We start from the raw sequence: 17,336 nt of genomic DNA, 5'->3' as shown, positions 1-17,336 counted from the left end.
TGTTATAATTATTTTATGCATTTTTCTCTCCATATTGTTATATTAAGGTTTGAAACATGACTCACATAACTTTTTAGAATTTTTTAATAAGGTCTCTAAAATAATATATATATAATTAATTAAATTCTGGAGTTAGTCTACAATAACTTGAAACTCAGAGAAAAATAACAATTCATGACAGTTTTTCCTAACTTTGGAAACAAGATTACAAAAATTATAGAAGATCAAATACTCAATTACCAAATTTTTAATTAGAGACTTAATTAAAAATTCTCAAATAGTTTAACTTATATTAATTAATCGAATTTAATTAAAAACTATCAATAATGTAACTTTTTAAGTTAATTATAGTAAAAATCATTGATAACTTTGTGTCCCTATCCTATTTTCTTTCATTAATCAATAATATCATGAAAGGATCCTAACTTAGTAACATATAACAAACAGACACGCTTATGATAGAGTCTGAGTTTTCCCGTTATTATTATTCTACTTTTGCAACTAACGTTTTTTCTATACTTCGATGCTTTAAAATACAAGTTCAGAGCTCCACGAAACGAAACAAGCTCTCTCTTTCTCTTAATTGACTCCAGCAGAGACTTGGTTTAAGAAAAGAGAGTTTCTTCTTCATGTACGGTTGAGTCGTAGCTATTCTTCAGTTTTCAATTCATTTTATCTTATCTTTTATTTCTTCCCACCTACTTTCCGTACACACTTTTTCTCCATTAAAAAAATGCAGAAATGTACATAGGAAACCAGACAATTGTTGCATATATGATATACTCTTCTATCAATTTCGATTGTTTTTGTCCAATTGATGAATGACAGCTATGGAATTCTATTTTATACATTATGTTTAGCAAAGAAACAAGTCAGGGTAGACTTTTATGAAATAACAAGCATTAGACTTTACTTTTGAATCTTGATTTTTCGTGTTGGTTAGAATGACTAATATTCAATACTACTTTTTTGGGGTTGAGTGTTGTTCAATATTCTTTGATAAGGAGTGCTTGTATGGAAATAATATTTGTATAATTGCTTATTTTTTTCAATAGCTGAAGTTCCCTGTTACTGCTGCAAAGTTTTGTTTTTCTTTTTTCGGGTAGTTGTGAGTTTTTGAGATCTATAGGGTGATTTCAAGTTGGTTCTCAATTATCTATTTTACATTTACAGAACTAGGGTTGATCAATTGGAGGAGCAGGGTTACTCTGATGACTAGTTGCTTTCATCTTTTCAGAAAGAAAGGATCTTCCTCAGGCACACAGTTGACCGGAGTTGATATAGGTATACTTTAATATCATGCAGTGTTCCAAGAATGATCTTTTGTTTTGTGAAATTATTTATTCAATTGAATTGTTTCAAGACTTGGTCCTTGTTGATATTTCCATAAACAAGAATACTTAACCTAATAATCCAGTTTTAAGGTCAGCCACATGATTTTTTTTAATTAATTGAATCTTTCTTTTTGGGGAAAGTTTTGGTTAGGTAAGGTTGTTACAATAGTTTAGGATGGCACGCTTGTATTACCAGAAGCATGAGCCAAATTTTTATATGCTGTGTTTTATTAGCAGACTTGTGCACAACTTTGATATGATCAAAATGTTGTCTGAGTCATGTTACTATCTATATGCTGCAACAGATGTTTCAGAAATTCAGAATGTCAATATCTACACTTACAGAGAATTGCGAATTGCCACTGAAGGTTTTAGTTCTGCAAACAAGATAGGGCAGGGAGGTTTTGGAGCAGTCTATAAGGTGATTGCAGTAGTATGGTATCATCTAGAATTCGCAAAGAATTCTTAGACCTATTATTTGCATAAACTTCTTCGTAAACACTCATAGGAAAAGAAAATACGAAGATAAAATGAATTGAACTTCTCCCACAAGCTAAAATCAACTTATGCACTTAACTTTAATAGAATCTCAGTTAAGTTTTCAAAGGCTAAGGTGGATAAGTTGATTTTAGCTTATGGAGATTCTGAATGTAAAATACCTTGTTATTTTGTTCTCCTATAAGTACTTATGGAGAAGTTTATCCTAAGCTTAAGAAAGATGTGTTGTGCTTCTTTCTATACATTTCTTTTTCAGACTGATAACTTCCTCCACTGTACAGGGAAAGCTGAGAAACGGTTCTTTGGCAGCTATAAAGGTTTTATCAGCTGAATCAAGACAAGGGATCCGGGAGTTCTTGACAGAAATCAAGGTGATCTCTAGTATAGAGCATGAGAATCTAGTCAAGTTACATGGATGCTGTGTGGAAGACAACCACAGGATTTTGGTATATGGCTATCTTGAGAACAACAGCCTAGCACAAACACTTATTGGTAAGTGAACTACTGCCATGTGATGTGAGTATGCTTTGTTAGAAAAACTATCTTGATAATGAATTAATCCTCATGAGTTTATAGGTTCAGGCCATAGTAGCATCCAATTAAGTTGGCCTGTAAGGAGGAACATTTGCATAGGTGTTGCCCGGGGCCTTGCATTCCTTCATGAGGAGGTTCGGCCACGCATTATCCATAGAGACATAAAAGCAAGCAATGTACTACTTGACAAAGATCTCCAGCCCAAAATTTCAGATTTTGGCCTTGCAAAGCTTATTCCACCAAACCTGACCCATATTAGTACTCGTGTTGCTGGAACAGCGTAAGTTCACCATTTGTCTTCAATTGCAAAGGAGAGTTTTCAATTAGTTCATATTGGGAATTTTTCCGTTTTGTTCCTACCATCCTCCTTGTTTGGTTTTGCAGTGGTTATCTAGCACCTGAATATGCAATCCGAAATCAAGTGACTACAAAATCGGATGTATATAGTTTTGGAGTTCTACTATTAGAAATTGTTAGTGGGAGGCCTAACACAAACAGACGTTTACCTGTTGAAGAACAGTATCTTCTCACAAGGGTAAGCATTAAGGACCTTCTCTTTTAGCAAATATTGAAAAAATAAAAGCAATTAGACGTAGTTGAGGATTTAACGTGTATGTCGTGTGAATGGAATATCCCATTATAGAAAGAGAATTTTATTCTTGGTGCTCTTTCAACGCCACCTTACTTTCTTCTTCCGTCTATTCATACAAGATGCAGTCCATTTCCGATCTTGCTTCCTGCAAATTAACCCGTTGAATCTTTTAAAAAGTTTGACTTCCTGTATTCATACAAGATTGACTTCCTGTATCAATCTTGTAAAAGTTTGTCGTTAATTAAATATTAATGAAAATGGTAGAGCCATATTAGACCATATGTTAATCCCAATCTCCATTTTGATTCCTTTTTTCTCGTGAGTCCTTTTAGCTCACATATTAGCTATCTGTAGCATTTCATACACATTAGGAGAGTGAGTTAAAATGTCGAACTTAAAGTTGCAACTCAGAAGAGGGGCTTATGGGTGAACCGTTCAGTCCAGGTTTTGGCCTTGAGCTGCTATTCTCTCCTGGAAACACATTAGTATGACTGTTCGCTAAGAAACTTATTACTAGCTTGCTATAAGACATTTTCAAAAGGTGCAATGTAGCCTTCCTAATAGAATGAGAGCTATTGTAATGTAAGTTTTTTAGAACCTAAGACATAACAATTTCTTTGGGTCAAGGAGAGAAATCCTCTTCCCTCAAACTTTGGAATCTTTACAAGGTTTCAAGGGCTTGCAGCAAATTGCATATAGATCCCTTCTCGCATATATCTTGAATTTGAATTGCAAATAAATGTGGTGTTACTGGTAGGAAATGGACATTAATGCTCATTACCATTAAGTGGATGGAAAATCAACTGTTGAGAAAGGAGTGATAAGTTAATGTGTCTTGCAGGTTTGGGATTTGTATGAGAGTGGAGAGGTAGAAAAACTGGTGGATGCTTTTCTAGAAGGAGACTTCAATATTGAGGAGGCAATCAGATTTTGTAAGATTGGTCTCCTTTGCACGCAGGATTCTCCTCAGCTCCGGCCTTCAATGTCCAGTGTGCTTGAGATGCTTTTAGGTGAAAAAGATGTGAATGAGGAGAATGTGACAAAACCAGGCATGATATTTGAATTTGTGGAAGCCAAAAGTGCAGGGAAACAAAAAGGCAAGGCAGAAGTGGATAGTAAATCTTCGTTGGCTGAAGGGAAGCAAGACGAGTCATCTTCATCAGGAACCATGAGCTCTTTTGCTACCATGACCTTCACAGCAATTTATGATAGAAGCAATTAGTTTGATTGTGACTAGGTAGCCTTGTAGTTGGTCCTCAATGATATTTTTTTCTCTCCCCCTCTATCAAAGTTGCCAATCTTTGCTGCATTTTTTGGTTACATACAAGAGTGTAAATTTGTTTAATACCTTCTGATACTATATTAATCAATGGTGATGAGTTCAATTTTTGGAATCCTCCGATCATACAGAGACGAGCAAATTTTTTGTAATAAAGGAGTGTCATTGGTCTATCTAGGCCATATATCACAGTATTTTGAGTCGGGGGATAGTTTAGTTTTGGCTTGTCTTTGTTTAAGAATAATGCCATCCCTGCAGTATGCAAACTGTAATCCTCCGAAGAATCTTTTCAAATGTAGAATTGCATTGCTTTTTCATTGTGATTTTCTGTGTTCATAAACTTTCTCCAGCATTGTATTATTATGCTAGAATTTCCTAGTTTATTATTTGATTCTGACTTTATTGCTGTGTTCTATTGTTAACATTTGTATAATGCAAATGCTTATTCCGGTATAATGCAAATGCAAATTCTGACTTTATAACTCTAACTTAGAAGCAAGCCATCTCAGTAATTTGAACCTCAATCTTTTTACTAGATAGGTAATTGGGTAACTTTTTTTTCTTAAAATTCTTACTCTTTTCAAGTTTCTTTTAAATCTCGGCCTTATATTTTCATTCATTTGCGTTCATTGTCTATCAAATTATCTTTTCTTAACTGTCCAATGGCTTCACAGAAGTAATAACAACATGATTTTCTCTTTACTTTATGTGAATTCTGAGGATTGAAGCATTTATAATTGAAGATTAGTACTAAACACTGAAGGTATTGTATCTAAGTTTGGTACGAGCAAAAAACTCAGTGTAAACTGTAATGCTACTTGACCTTGTTGGCTGCCAATATTATAAAATATAGCCCCCATTACTAATCCAACTGGCAAGGTTTGGTTCTAAATGTTACAGAGAAAAATTTGTCCTAGGTTGAAAATCACCTCCAGAGAGATTTAAGAAATTTGTCCTAGGCTTGGCTCTTTGACAATTTTAAAGCAATGCATTCTCATAATAAAATCTTGGTCCTCTTGGCCTTTAAGAAGAAATCGGTTGTTCAGTGTTCACTGATTCTGGAGTTTGAATAACTAAACTTTCCATAACATCAAGAGCAAGTTCAAGGACATTGACATGGGTTGGGAATATGATGCCCAACAAACTTGAGTCTGCTCCCAAGAAGATTCAATGACCCATTATGCAAAACAAAATCATCAAAAAGCAAAACGAGGTAGTCTAAGATCTGGAACCCTGCATAGCTAAACTAAGTCAACACCAGATATGTCTGGGTTTAATCACCACCAATTCTTGAATTTACAATATAATCCAACCAAAGCTCCTTCATCAACCAGCAAAGCACTATCTATCTTACTGTCTATTTCTTTTATTTTATTTTTTTTTAACTGTAAGTGATGGGAATAGTCTTGTTGATCTTGTGTGACATAACCAGATGTTCTTCTAAGACGGTTTGTGTCCATTGGCCTTTGAAGACAACTTGCCTGGGATAAATTATTATATGATCCGGGACTATGTGATTTCAGTCAATCTCCACGTGACACTTAACTACATTTTTCAATTTAGGAGAAAGAGTTAATAATGTGTCATGTAGAGATTGACTGAAATTACATGGTCTCAACCCATACAATAAATTCTTCCTACCCAAACACTTTACATGAAGATATCTCCTGTCAAGAATTTCAAAATGTGTGGTTCAGCTTGCATCACAGTTTAGCTTCTTCAACAAGCTTAGCACTTCTCTTTGAATTTGAGCCAAAACAAAGACTTTTGTAGTCATAAAGTTGGCTGCACAATTTGTTTGACAAATTATTGGTCTCTAATGTATATGGGGATTCTGGATCCGTGAAATTGGCTCGAATGATGACCATATTGTATGTTTGTTTCATACAAACTGAGAGAAGAAAGAAATGTAATACGTGAGATATGTGAGGAAAAGAAAAAGAGAGGAAGATAGGCTAACATACCAAACTGCATGGTGTGAGTGTGACTAAGTGGAAAGTATCAGCTAAAGAAGACTAATTACGGTAATAGGATGACTTAATTTATAATACTATTTTTTTCGACAATATAATCCTTCCTTTGTTCCTTGTAATTTTCGTAAGAGAAAAAATTATCCCAAAAAATTATCATTTTAATTTTTCAATAAGATTAATTACTTTTTCTATTTATATCCCTTATAATATTAACAGTGGATAACAAAATTTATAAATAAATTAATAATGATATAAGGTTAATATTATAAAATTATTATTATCTTTTATCTATTTATTGTTTTATCTTGACATGTATAAAACAATTTAAATGACTATTATTTTGAGACAAAAAATATTAATTTTTATTATGATCATAAATATTATAAATATTATTCATGAGAAACAATAGTATTGGAGTCACTATAACGTAAGTTTCTTCAAACTCTTTCCAAATTCAATAGAACAATAGAAAATAAAAAAAATAAGTCTCATGTTGAAATTGTAAAAGTCTCATTTTATCTTGTTGACTCCATGTTTCACCATATTTGTTAGTAAGTGATGTCGTGACAATAAATATTATACCCATGTTTTGTCTTATGCCGTCACTTAAGATCAATATTTTTAAAATTGAATGGATAATTGAACCGATCAATATTTTTAAAATTAGATTGATCATTGAACCGATCAACATAATGATTGAATGGATTTTAATAAATAATATTAATAATTAAATAATGCATTAGATAATATTAAATAAATATAATAGTATAATTTTATAACACTAAAAACTAAAATAAAATGTTATTTTTTATATTTTTAACATTACACATAAAAATCTAAATCAAATATATCACAGTAGTTAAGTTTAAATTTTAACAAAATACAACGATGTTTATTGACATAACATGTTTACATTTAGAATAAAAAATAATAATAACTTAATATAGTACAAGATTATTAGAAATTAAGATAAATAATTTATATCTATTTGTAATTCTTATTAAATGTGTGTTTTATTTATTTTTAAAATAATTTACATTAAAATTTAAAATTCAAAGAAAAAAAACAAAAAAAATTAAAACAATACCGATTCAAATTGGTTTTTTTTTTTTGCTAATTTTATATCGGTTCTAGGCTGGTTCTGAGATTTCATAGAGTCTTTGAACCAGTCTCCAGACCAGTTTCTAATTCAACAGATTGATTGACAGACTGGTTTTAACAATCTTGTGTAACATTGATCTATCACCGATAAGTTATCACATGGGTTGGGTCTTGTATTCTTTTTTTTTTATGTGTTTTCTACACTTTGTATAGCAATGGTTGTTTATGCTAATTGACATATTTCCTATGTTCTCACTTAGTTTCAATAAAATTTTGATTATATTAAAAGAAATAACCTAAAGTTGCTAAAATATATTATTTCATTACCTAATTAAGAGATCACACACATTGTAATTATACACAAAATTTGGAGTAGGAGAAATGCAAAATTTATGTCTTCAACAAGAAAGAAACTTGTAAACAATCATCATGCGCATGATATCCTTCCCAGTTAACTACCTATGCATCAATATAAAATAATGTTTTTAACAAGAAAAAATAACAAAGAATATGAGAACACATAAAGATTGTGATCTATTGAACTATACAAAGGAATAAAAGAAAACAACTTAGATCCATTTAGTCTAAAATATGATATAAAAGGGTTCAAATCATAATTGAAAACACGAAAAACATTCAATCTAATGGTTGCAAAAATGCATATCAAGACCATTGGAAACAAAGGGTGTGCTTGAAACAAAACCTTTGTTTTGTTTAGATCAAACACTTAACATTAAAACATGGATTTGACAACATTTATCTCAACCTTATTCCTAGGCACACTAGCCTCTAGAATCATTCGACATTGGCTCATAGGAAGGTCTCTTTCTTCTCACAAGAACAAGCTTCCTCCGGGCCCACCAAGGTGGCCCATTGTTGGTAACCTCCTCCAATTAGGGCAACTTCCACATAGAGACTTAGCATCTTTATGTGACAAATATGGACCCTTAGTTTATCTAAAATTGGGTAAAATTGATGCCATCACCACCAATGATCCTGATATTATACGTGAAATTCTTCTTAGTCAAGATGATGTTTTTGCCTCTCGCCCACATACTTTTGCTGCTGTTCATTTAGCATATGGGTGTGGTGATGTTGCATTGGCCCCTCTAGGCCCTCATTGGAAGCGCATGAGAAGAATTTGCATGGAACATTTGTTAACAACAAAGAGGCTTGAGTCTTTCTCAAACCACCGTCTAGATGAAGCTCAACATCTTGTCAAGGATGTTATGGCCTGGGCCCAAGATAAAAAGCCCATTAACTTGAGGGAGGTTTTGGGTGCTTTCTCAATGAACAATGTCACTAGAATGCTGTTGGGAAAACAATATTTTGGGTCTGAATCTTCAGGCCCACAAGAGGCTATGGAGTTCATGCACATAACCCATGAGTTGTTTTGGTTGCTGGGTGTCATATATTTGGGTGACTACTTGCCAATTTGGAGGTGGGTGGATCCTTATGGGTGTGAAAAGAAAATGAGGGAAGTGGAAAAAAGAGTGGATGATTTTCATTCTAACATTATTGAAGAGCATAGAAAAGCAAGGAAAGATAGGAAGGGTAAAAGAAAGGAGGGTGATGGAGATATGGATTTTGTGGATGTTTTACTATCTTTGCCTGGTGAAGATGGAAAAGAGCACATGGATGATGTAGAAATCAAAGCCTTGATTCAGGTACTAGCATATTTTTATTTTTTTTTTCTATTTCTATTGTTTATTTATATAATGTAATAGAAATGGATAAGATAAAATATTTTCACTTTCTCGTAGATAACTTTTTTTTACAACCTAACTATAACTTACAATCTATCTCCTCATCAATGAATAATTTTAAATACTCCTATTAGATCTTTTTAGGAATCTTTCGAATTACTAATTGAAGAAAATATTACATATTTTAGTTTTTAAATATTAAATGTATTTATTTTTATTTAATATTTATTTACAAAATATTAAGAAGATTATTGAAAATTGTTCTTAATACAGGTATTAATCCCTATAAATATAATTTTTTATTTTTAGTAACTCAAAAAATTGATTATTAGTTTTGATACTCACAGATTTTAAGAACATAAAAAAAAATGTCTATTTGTAATAGTCATGTATTTAACCATGTCACATTAGTAACTAATCTAAGGTAATGTGATGCGACATGACTACATAAATACCACATGTCAATTATTAAGTGATGATAGAAAATACTTTTAAAAATTTTAAAATTTGAAATCAAATACCAAAATCAATCGATCCACATCTCGAAGAATTAAAATTAAATTAATTTTATAAGAACTAAAAATATAACATTACTTTTGTTTGATAATATAAGTGAAACTATTCTACTTTTAGTAACATATTTGAATAATTGGTATTAAAATAAAGTTATATCCTCATATAGATCTTCTTATTATCTTATAAAGAAAATATTAAAATAAAAAATAATGTATCTAATGTATTGAAGATATAAAATGTATTTTAATACTTACTACATGAAAGGGTATAATGGATAAAATATATATAACGGAGATTCAGAATTATTCTTAGCATTGTTATGTTGAATGGTTAAACTAACAATTGACAATATTATTTATCAAGAGAGAATAATTTTATTGGTTTGTAATATGTAAGTTGTTATAAATCTGATATAAGTCTTTGATTCCTACTAATAAAAAGATTGGCAATATTGTTTAGGATATGATAGCTGCAGCAACTGATACTTCAGCCGTTACCAATGAATGGGCAATGGCAGAGGTAATGAAACACCCACACGTTCTCCACAAAATCCAAGAAGAACTTGACACAATAGTTGGCCCAAACAGAATGGTGCTAGAATCCGACCTACCCCATCTTAATTACCTGCGATGCGTCGTACGCGAAACCTTCCGCATGCACCCAGCAGGGCCCTTCCTCATTCCACATGAATCTCTCCGTGCCACCACCATCAACGGCTACCACATACCCGCCAAGACACGTGTCTTCATCAACACGCACGGATTGGGCCGCAACACCAAGATTTGGGACAATGTGGATGAGTTTAGGCCTGAGAGGCATTGGCCTAGTAATGGGAATGGTACTAGGGTTGAGATTAGTCATGGGGTTGACTTCAAGATATTGCCTTTTAGTGCTGGCAAGCGCAAGTGCCCTGGTGCACCACTCGGGGTGACTTTGGTTTTGATGGCTTTGGCTAGATTATTTCATTGCTTTGACTGGGAACCACCAAAAGGATTGAGTTGTGGAGATGTTGATACTAGGGAAGTTTATGGGATGACTATGCCTAAGGCTGAGCCCTTGATTGCTATTGCTAAACCAAGGTTGGCTAAGCATTTGTATGATTGATTTATAGGCATTTCGAATTAGAAATATTTTGGTATTGGTTAGGTAATGAACTAAAGTTGAAGTGTTGTATGAATAAGTTGAATGAAAAGTATATATGTAGTGTTGAAGTTGTAAGATTTTATTTTATTTATGACATTGTAGTTATAACAATGAAAAGTATATTGTAGTGTTGGTAATACATTTTAATGTATTATGGATTGTTCAATCCGTAATACAAACTATATGAAGGTGTGGATGTTCAAGCATCACAGTAATGCACGTGGCGATGGTGGGTGGTCGGGTGGCGGCGTAGTGGCTTGGTGTGGTGCGGAGGTGGCATTGGGTGTTGGGGTGGTAGTGTTTGGGTGTGGCAATGGTGTTGGTGGAAGTAGGGTGTTGTGGTAATGGAATGGAGGTTTGGGAGAGACAACTGGTGTTAGCTTAGGAGAGGAAGGGTAAAAAGGGAATATTAGGAATTTTGGGGTACACCAAGTCAAAAATGGAATGCATTAAGTAATTGCCTCATTTCACGCCTATTCTAAAACACACGATCATTAGATCATATAAGCAAGCAACAATTACTTACTGCACCTCTCAATTTGCTTCCTGCACCTCTCAATTTGCTTCCTGCACCTCTCAATTTGCTTCCTGCACCTAATCCAGAATATAAAATTACATCCCGGAAAGACTAATTTTACATTCCAGAAATTAGGTGTTACAGAAGCTTAAAAAGGTGCAGGAAGAAAAATTAGAAGTGCAGGAAACAACTGCCTAAGCAAGCAATCAAGGAGACAACTAAAGTATAATCTGATGCCAATCCCAGAGAGTTATCCTAAATAGTCATTCACATTAATGGTGATCAAAGTATCTATACACTGAACCAAGCCAAATTAAGGACAATTCACTAAAGAAAAGAACCTTACGGGACTAGTTTACTGATTAACAATTGTCTGACCCTCAAACAGTGGTACATGTGCATGATCACTGCTACTACAAGATTGCACTTTCACTGAAATTTTTTGTTCAATGAATGGTAAACCAATACCGTGTGCAACCATAGGAATAGTCATTTTACTTGGTATATGATGTATGTGACTCAAGTGATTGGCTATATAGATTTTGAAAGGTCAAAATCTTAAGGTAATGTTACGAATGTGTTATGAGAATCATACATTATGTGCAACCAACACAATTGTTAAAAACACGAGTATCACATACAGAATGGGCAAATGTGGGGTTTTGCTGAAGGGGAACAAGTAACAACTCTAGAATCCACAATGCCCTGTTAAGCAATGTTGTAAACTAGTAGTTCATTACAACCCGAACTTTCAATAATCAACTGTATTGAGTAAGCTTTTCTGATACAATATAGAGACATTTTATAAAATTTTCATAGGAGTGAAGCAATGGGGTGATTCATTCTGCAGCCAAAAAGTCACTTCCATGTTCTATACCATCAACTCCCAGTTGAAATGGAGCTAATTTCATTCATCTTTATTTTATTTCTCAGCTAGACTGTTGTATCTTAACCACACATTGAAGATTTCTTTACTAGTGGGAGAAAGAGAGATCAAGATTTCTTTACACAGAAACAGTGAAAAAGGAATAAGAGCAAATGAGCTGGAATAGAAAGCCCAATAAAAGCATGAGTTCAAATTATTCAGAGCAGTTTCCTATTCTACAACCAACAAACTACCAATAGCGGCCAACTTGTTCTCCCTACAAGTCACCAGCTATTTTTACATAGAAACTGTAAATGTAATATGTATATAAACATCCAAGTAAATGAGCAATCAGAATATGAAGTAGCATGAAAAAAGGAATGTGAAGAAGGTTCATAATCAGTGGAGTTTGCCTTTTTTGTCTCTAGCAGCTTGGATCTGTTCTGCAAGTGATACTTCTTTCTGCATTTTTTCTCTCTTGATAAGCTCTAGATCCAATTTATTGTGAGTTGGAAAAATGGAATTAAAGACGTCTTGTTCTCTAGGTACTTCACCATTGAAGTTCTTACTTATATGAATCTAAAGACAAGACAAATATATCATCATTAGAAGCAAAGAGGCAAACGTAAAATAGGTTAGATTAAAAATTTGGTCCTAAGACCTGACATCAATTTTTCTTTTAGACCCTATGTGAAAAAAAAAAAACTATACATTTTAGTTCCTACATGAAAAAACATTTACAAATTAATCATTGATGTTTGCCAAAGTTATAACAGTATTAGTTTTGATTCCAATATTTAAAAAAAAAAATCTCTACATTTTAGTCCCTACATGAAAAAAAAATTATTTTACATTTTGGCCCTAAGATAAAAAATTCTACATTTTGGACCCTATACTAGACATATTTCATTTTGGTCCCTATATGAAAAAAAATGTAACATTTATAATTTTAATAAGCAATAGGAACTAACTTGTAAACAATTTACCAGTTTTTTCATGTAGGGACTAAAACAAAAAGTATCGGGTGTAGCAATTTAACCATAGTAGTATAACAAGAAAGGGGTTCGGTTTATCATATTGGAATGAATGTAAGAATTAAGGTCATACTTGACAGCTACACAGCATAGATGCCTTTAGGAACTACACATCACCCTAAAGCACGTTTCTTATACTAATTTCAAAATGCCCTATTCCTTAGATAATGCCTTCTAATTCAGCTTGTCTCTCTTCCTGTTCCAAAGGAAAACTATTGCAGGCCGTGTTTTAAGTTTCTAGAATGATAACAAAGAGTGAGAATGTTTTTAATTGACAGAGCAAACAATTAGTTACTGGATTTAACAACTGAATTTCTTATTTCTACAACAGATGTAAATTTGTGCAATTGCACAGAATTCTCCTCTATCTTTCAAATGAACTAGGATTGGACAGTTTAGCCAAGATTTATATTCACTTGCAATCTCAGTAGGTATGCTACCTCATTCTTAATTGCTCCATAGTGTTGCATTTATAAGCAGCCAATAAATAAGGAAACAACAAAAGCTCACCTTAGTTACTTCAGTGCAAAGTTTGAACTCTTTAGTAACTTCCAAGGAACCTTTGCCTTCCTTTGCATTTCCACAGGGATGACTCTTTATATTCCGTTTTAATTTAGCCCTCTCTAGATGATCTTTTTTCTTTTGAGTGAGGATTACCCTTTTAATTGCTTTTATCTGTGCTTCTTTCTCTGCTTTTACCCTTGCCATCTCTTTTTCCTTTGCCTTTTCTGTAGTACGCTGAAGTTGACGGAGGTGAACCATTTCTTCTTGTATCTTTTCATAGCTATCCCAATCAAGTTCTTGTTCCCCACTCCCTCCTTTCTTCGCTGCTTTGGCTATGCTTTCCTTCCATGACTGGATAATATTCTTTGCTCCAGCAACTGCCATCAGCTTTTCTTTTCCCTTTTTCTTAGACTGCAGAAGATGATGGAGCTCCAACTGTTGTTTTATCTTATTGTAGCTATCCCAATCTAGCTCTTCCTGACCAATCCCTCCTTTCCTGGCTGCATTTGCTATGCTTTGTGCCCATGAAAGAAAAAATTGTTCCACCAATCTTTTTGACTTCAGCCGCTCATGCCAAACACGTCTCAGTGAATCACTTATCTTTGCCTTGGTTTGATCACTGCAGGAAGGTAGATACTAGATGAAGACTGATAGTACGATTAATATCTCACCAAACACCATACAAATTTCTCAGACATTACTTAGCACTTATAGAAGTAGGAACATATTAGTGTGACAGCAATTAGAGTAAAAATGTAGAATGACCTCACATTGTTAGACATATGAGCTTATATATTACTTAGTCAGAAAAAGCAGCAATAACTTAGAAATCCAGATGTCATATATCTTAAAATAGACCTATTATAATCTAAGTAGTAAACATTTTGTTTCTCAGGGCCAAGTAACATAATATCATGCCATTTTTACAACCTTATTACCTATACCATCCCACCATAATTGTGCACAGTAGGAACTTCCACAAAATAAGTAATCTAAAGTCTAAACCCAAGTCTTTAGTCTCAATTACTTCCATGTCTCCATACTTTCCCCCCTTTTCTAAATTAACAAAGGAGTAGCCGAGTAGGAATACTATTTTTTGGAGAAATATTTCTATGAACACCTAAGAATCTAAGACCAGACATCCTCTCTTTATTGATCCATTATATTTTGATTTCCATCTATAAACTATAATTTTTCCATGGTTTAAGATCACATTCTGTTTTGAGGAAGCATCCATAAAAACAGAACACCAGATAGTTTACCTATGAGAATGGGGATGTTCAGCCATTTTCTTCCTTACCTGAAATTTTGTCAAGTACAGAGGGAAAAAGTAAACATTATTTACCATGATATATCAAGAGAAAGAAACTACCTAGCAACAGAAAAACTATTCTTTTGTAAGGCACCTAGCATTTTAATACTTATATATAGACATGAAGAAACTTAAAACCAAAGTACAACACTTAAAATCATTGCAACAGGCAAGTCATGATGAAAACACATAAAAGGAGGGGAAAAAAACACTCCAAAAACTGAATGACTCTTACTTGACTTCACCTTGGGGTCCCTCAAAGCCTCTAAAGTTCTTTGCCTGATTCGCTCCCGGGTCTCTGCATTGTGTCAAAAATCACAATCACTTAAAAATAAAACCAACTACAAGGTACACACAAGGTTTTAAAGAACGGTCCACAATCGCAATTTCGGCCTCAACATCAACTGCAATAGTGGCCACATCGGCCACATTTGTTTGCAATTTCCCGCAACATCAAAGACAGCAAGGAAAGGCACAACGGCAACCGCAATTTAAAACCTCGGTGCACACATTAATGTCCATTTAATTTAAATGATAATTACCTGCACTGTGTTTCCTTCCTTTGTTCCAAGGCACTTTTCCCTTGTTAGCCAGCCCAATTCTCATTCTCCTAATCCTCTCTTTAAGCACCTCTTCACTGAGGGAGTCACCAAGGGCAACAACCCCATTCCCATTGCTCAAGTAATCAGAAAGATCAACAGTACTAGCATTTGAGGGGCCCACATCAACAACACTTAGTTGAAGAAGCTTCTCAATGGGGAGAACCCTTTGGGAGGAACAAACAAAGGTTAACTTGCGGGTTGTAGCCTTGGCCAGAGTTGTTGGAGGGTAAAATGGACAAGTGCAAGTGCAATCCATCATGTTGTTGGTCAAGAGAAGGCGTGAATCAGTGTTGGGAATGTGAGCTAAAAATGAAATGGACATGGCTCTCACACTGACACGAGAAATTCAAGTTAGAAACGTTATTAGAAAATGTCACAGACCTGTCCACTTATGCATATATTAGGTCCAGAAAAAGAAAACACGCACAAGCACTAGTGGAGATATGTTAAACCCAAGTGTGTGTGTGTGTGTGTGTGTGTGTGTGTGTGTGTGTGTGTGAGAGAGAGAGAGAGAGAGAGAGAGAGAGAGAGAAAGATTACAGTGAGTTGGAGTGGAGCATGTTGGTTGAAGCTTATGAAAGATGGGAACATGAATGAGGGGGAGCTGAGGCAACACCAGCTAGTGCTGGCTCTAATCCTATCCTTACAAAGGACTGGTTCTCAGTGTCTACCTACGAAGGTTTCCAATTTAGATTTTCTTTTTTCTATTTGGGGTGGGTTCATTCACACCGATGTTTTATATTTTTCAGGGTTTTTTATATCTGTTTAGTTTACATGGTATTAAATATGTTTTTATTCCTTAAACTTGAGTTATTTTTATTTTTCCCCCTTAAAATTAAATTAATTTTTTAAGTCTTTTACTTTAAGAAATTGTTCTTTTCATCATGAGGAATTAAAAGCAATATTTTTTAACATCAAAGAATTAAAAAAATTGAGGAATCAAAAACAAAAACAACTTAATTTGATGGAAAAAAATATATTTAAGTCTTATTTTAATTTTAATTTCATTTTTAATCATAAATATTATTAAAATAATTAATATGTAATGATAAAAAAATTAAATAAGATAAAATATAAAATATAAATAGTGTATAAATTTCATTATATTGTACATTTTGAAATACTTTTTACATAAATTTTTTTATTGTTACAATATATTTTATGCAATACATGAAATAATTAGAGAATATTTTATTCATGATGTAAGCGAAGAAATAATCTAAAACTATTTTGCAATATAAAAATATTTGATGAATCAATTACTCATTTAAAATATTACATGATGAGGTTATACAAATTATAAATAAAAATTAATAATTAAAAAATAAAATATGGATATATTTTAAAAAGATAGTTTTAAGAAATTTTCATGGTCATTATTGTATATTATATTTTATATTTTATGGTTTCTAATTATAATAGTAATGAATTTTGATTTTGTACAAATTCTACTTTTAATATAAGGAATTCAAGCATTGTTACATTGTAAAGGCAAAAATCATAAGAATGCGAGTTGAACTGTGATTTAAATCTTTTTTGCTAACTCAGTTATTGTCTCATAAGGCAAAGACTTTAAAAATAAGGTGTTAGTAAATTGTTATAACAAGAGAAAACTCTTATACAAATTTTAACAAATAGATTTTACAAAAATCAGAATCACAACTCAAAGTCAGTTAACCAACAAGGTAGAAAGAACAAGAACACACAAATTTTATACTATTTGTCTCTACCATTGAGATTGCGTCCAATTGTTGGCAACCTACTAAGTTTTCACTAACTTTCAACAAAGTTATAAGTATTTTTACTATTACTTATGACTCTTACAA

General features: G+C 33.1%; 3 protein-coding genes across 4 annotated transcripts; 2 read left to right on the top strand and 1 right to left on the bottom strand.

Moving 5' to 3' along the window:
• The first annotated feature begins 482 nt into the window (after positions 1-482).
• LOC114380518 (cold-responsive protein kinase 1-like) lies at positions 483-4,639 on the top strand. 2 transcript variants are annotated; one of them, XM_028339618.1, is made up of 7 exons: positions 483-631; positions 1,174-1,284; positions 1,640-1,755; positions 2,114-2,324; positions 2,409-2,646; positions 2,751-2,901; positions 3,800-4,639. In XM_028339618.1, the coding sequence occupies exons 2-7, from the start codon at positions 1,212-1,214 to the stop codon at positions 4,178-4,180; spliced, it is 1,170 nt and encodes a 389-aa protein (XP_028195419.1). In that variant the 5' UTR covers positions 483-631; positions 1,174-1,211; the 3' UTR covers positions 4,181-4,639. The 2 variants fall into 2 exon arrangements, with proteins under 2 accessions (XP_028195419.1, XP_028195418.1); XM_028339617.1 differs by lacking the exon at positions 483-631 and adding an exon at positions 685-877.
• A 3,412-nt stretch (positions 4,640-8,051) lies between these two features.
• LOC114378926 (cytochrome P450 703A2) lies at positions 8,052-10,637 on the top strand. Its single transcript, XM_028337510.1, has 2 exons — positions 8,052-8,978; positions 9,993-10,637. Exons 1-2 carry the CDS (start codon positions 8,052-8,054, stop codon positions 10,635-10,637), a joined length of 1,572 nt encoding a protein of 523 aa, XP_028193311.1.
• A 1,504-nt stretch (positions 10,638-12,141) lies between these two features.
• On the bottom strand, positions 12,142-16,212 carry LOC114380519. The gene is made up of 6 exons (XM_028339619.1): positions 16,051-16,212; positions 15,451-15,842; positions 15,154-15,206; positions 14,859-14,896; positions 13,603-14,215; positions 12,142-12,637 (listed from the first exon to the last, which is right to left on the bottom strand). The coding sequence occupies exons 1-6, from the start codon at positions 16,068-16,070 to the stop codon at positions 12,458-12,460; spliced, it is 1,296 nt and encodes a 431-aa protein (XP_028195420.1). The 5' UTR covers positions 16,071-16,212; the 3' UTR covers positions 12,142-12,457.
• Positions 16,213-17,336: the final 1,124 nt, after the last annotated feature.

Source organism: Glycine soja, chromosome 12 (assembly GCF_004193775.1).
Source record: "Glycine soja cultivar W05 chromosome 12, ASM419377v2, whole genome shotgun sequence".
NCBI lineage: Eukaryota > Viridiplantae > Streptophyta > Magnoliopsida > Fabales > Fabaceae > Glycine > Glycine soja.
The sequence above is the reverse complement of the archived record's forward strand: the minus strand, read 5'-3'. Positions and strand labels throughout refer to the sequence as shown.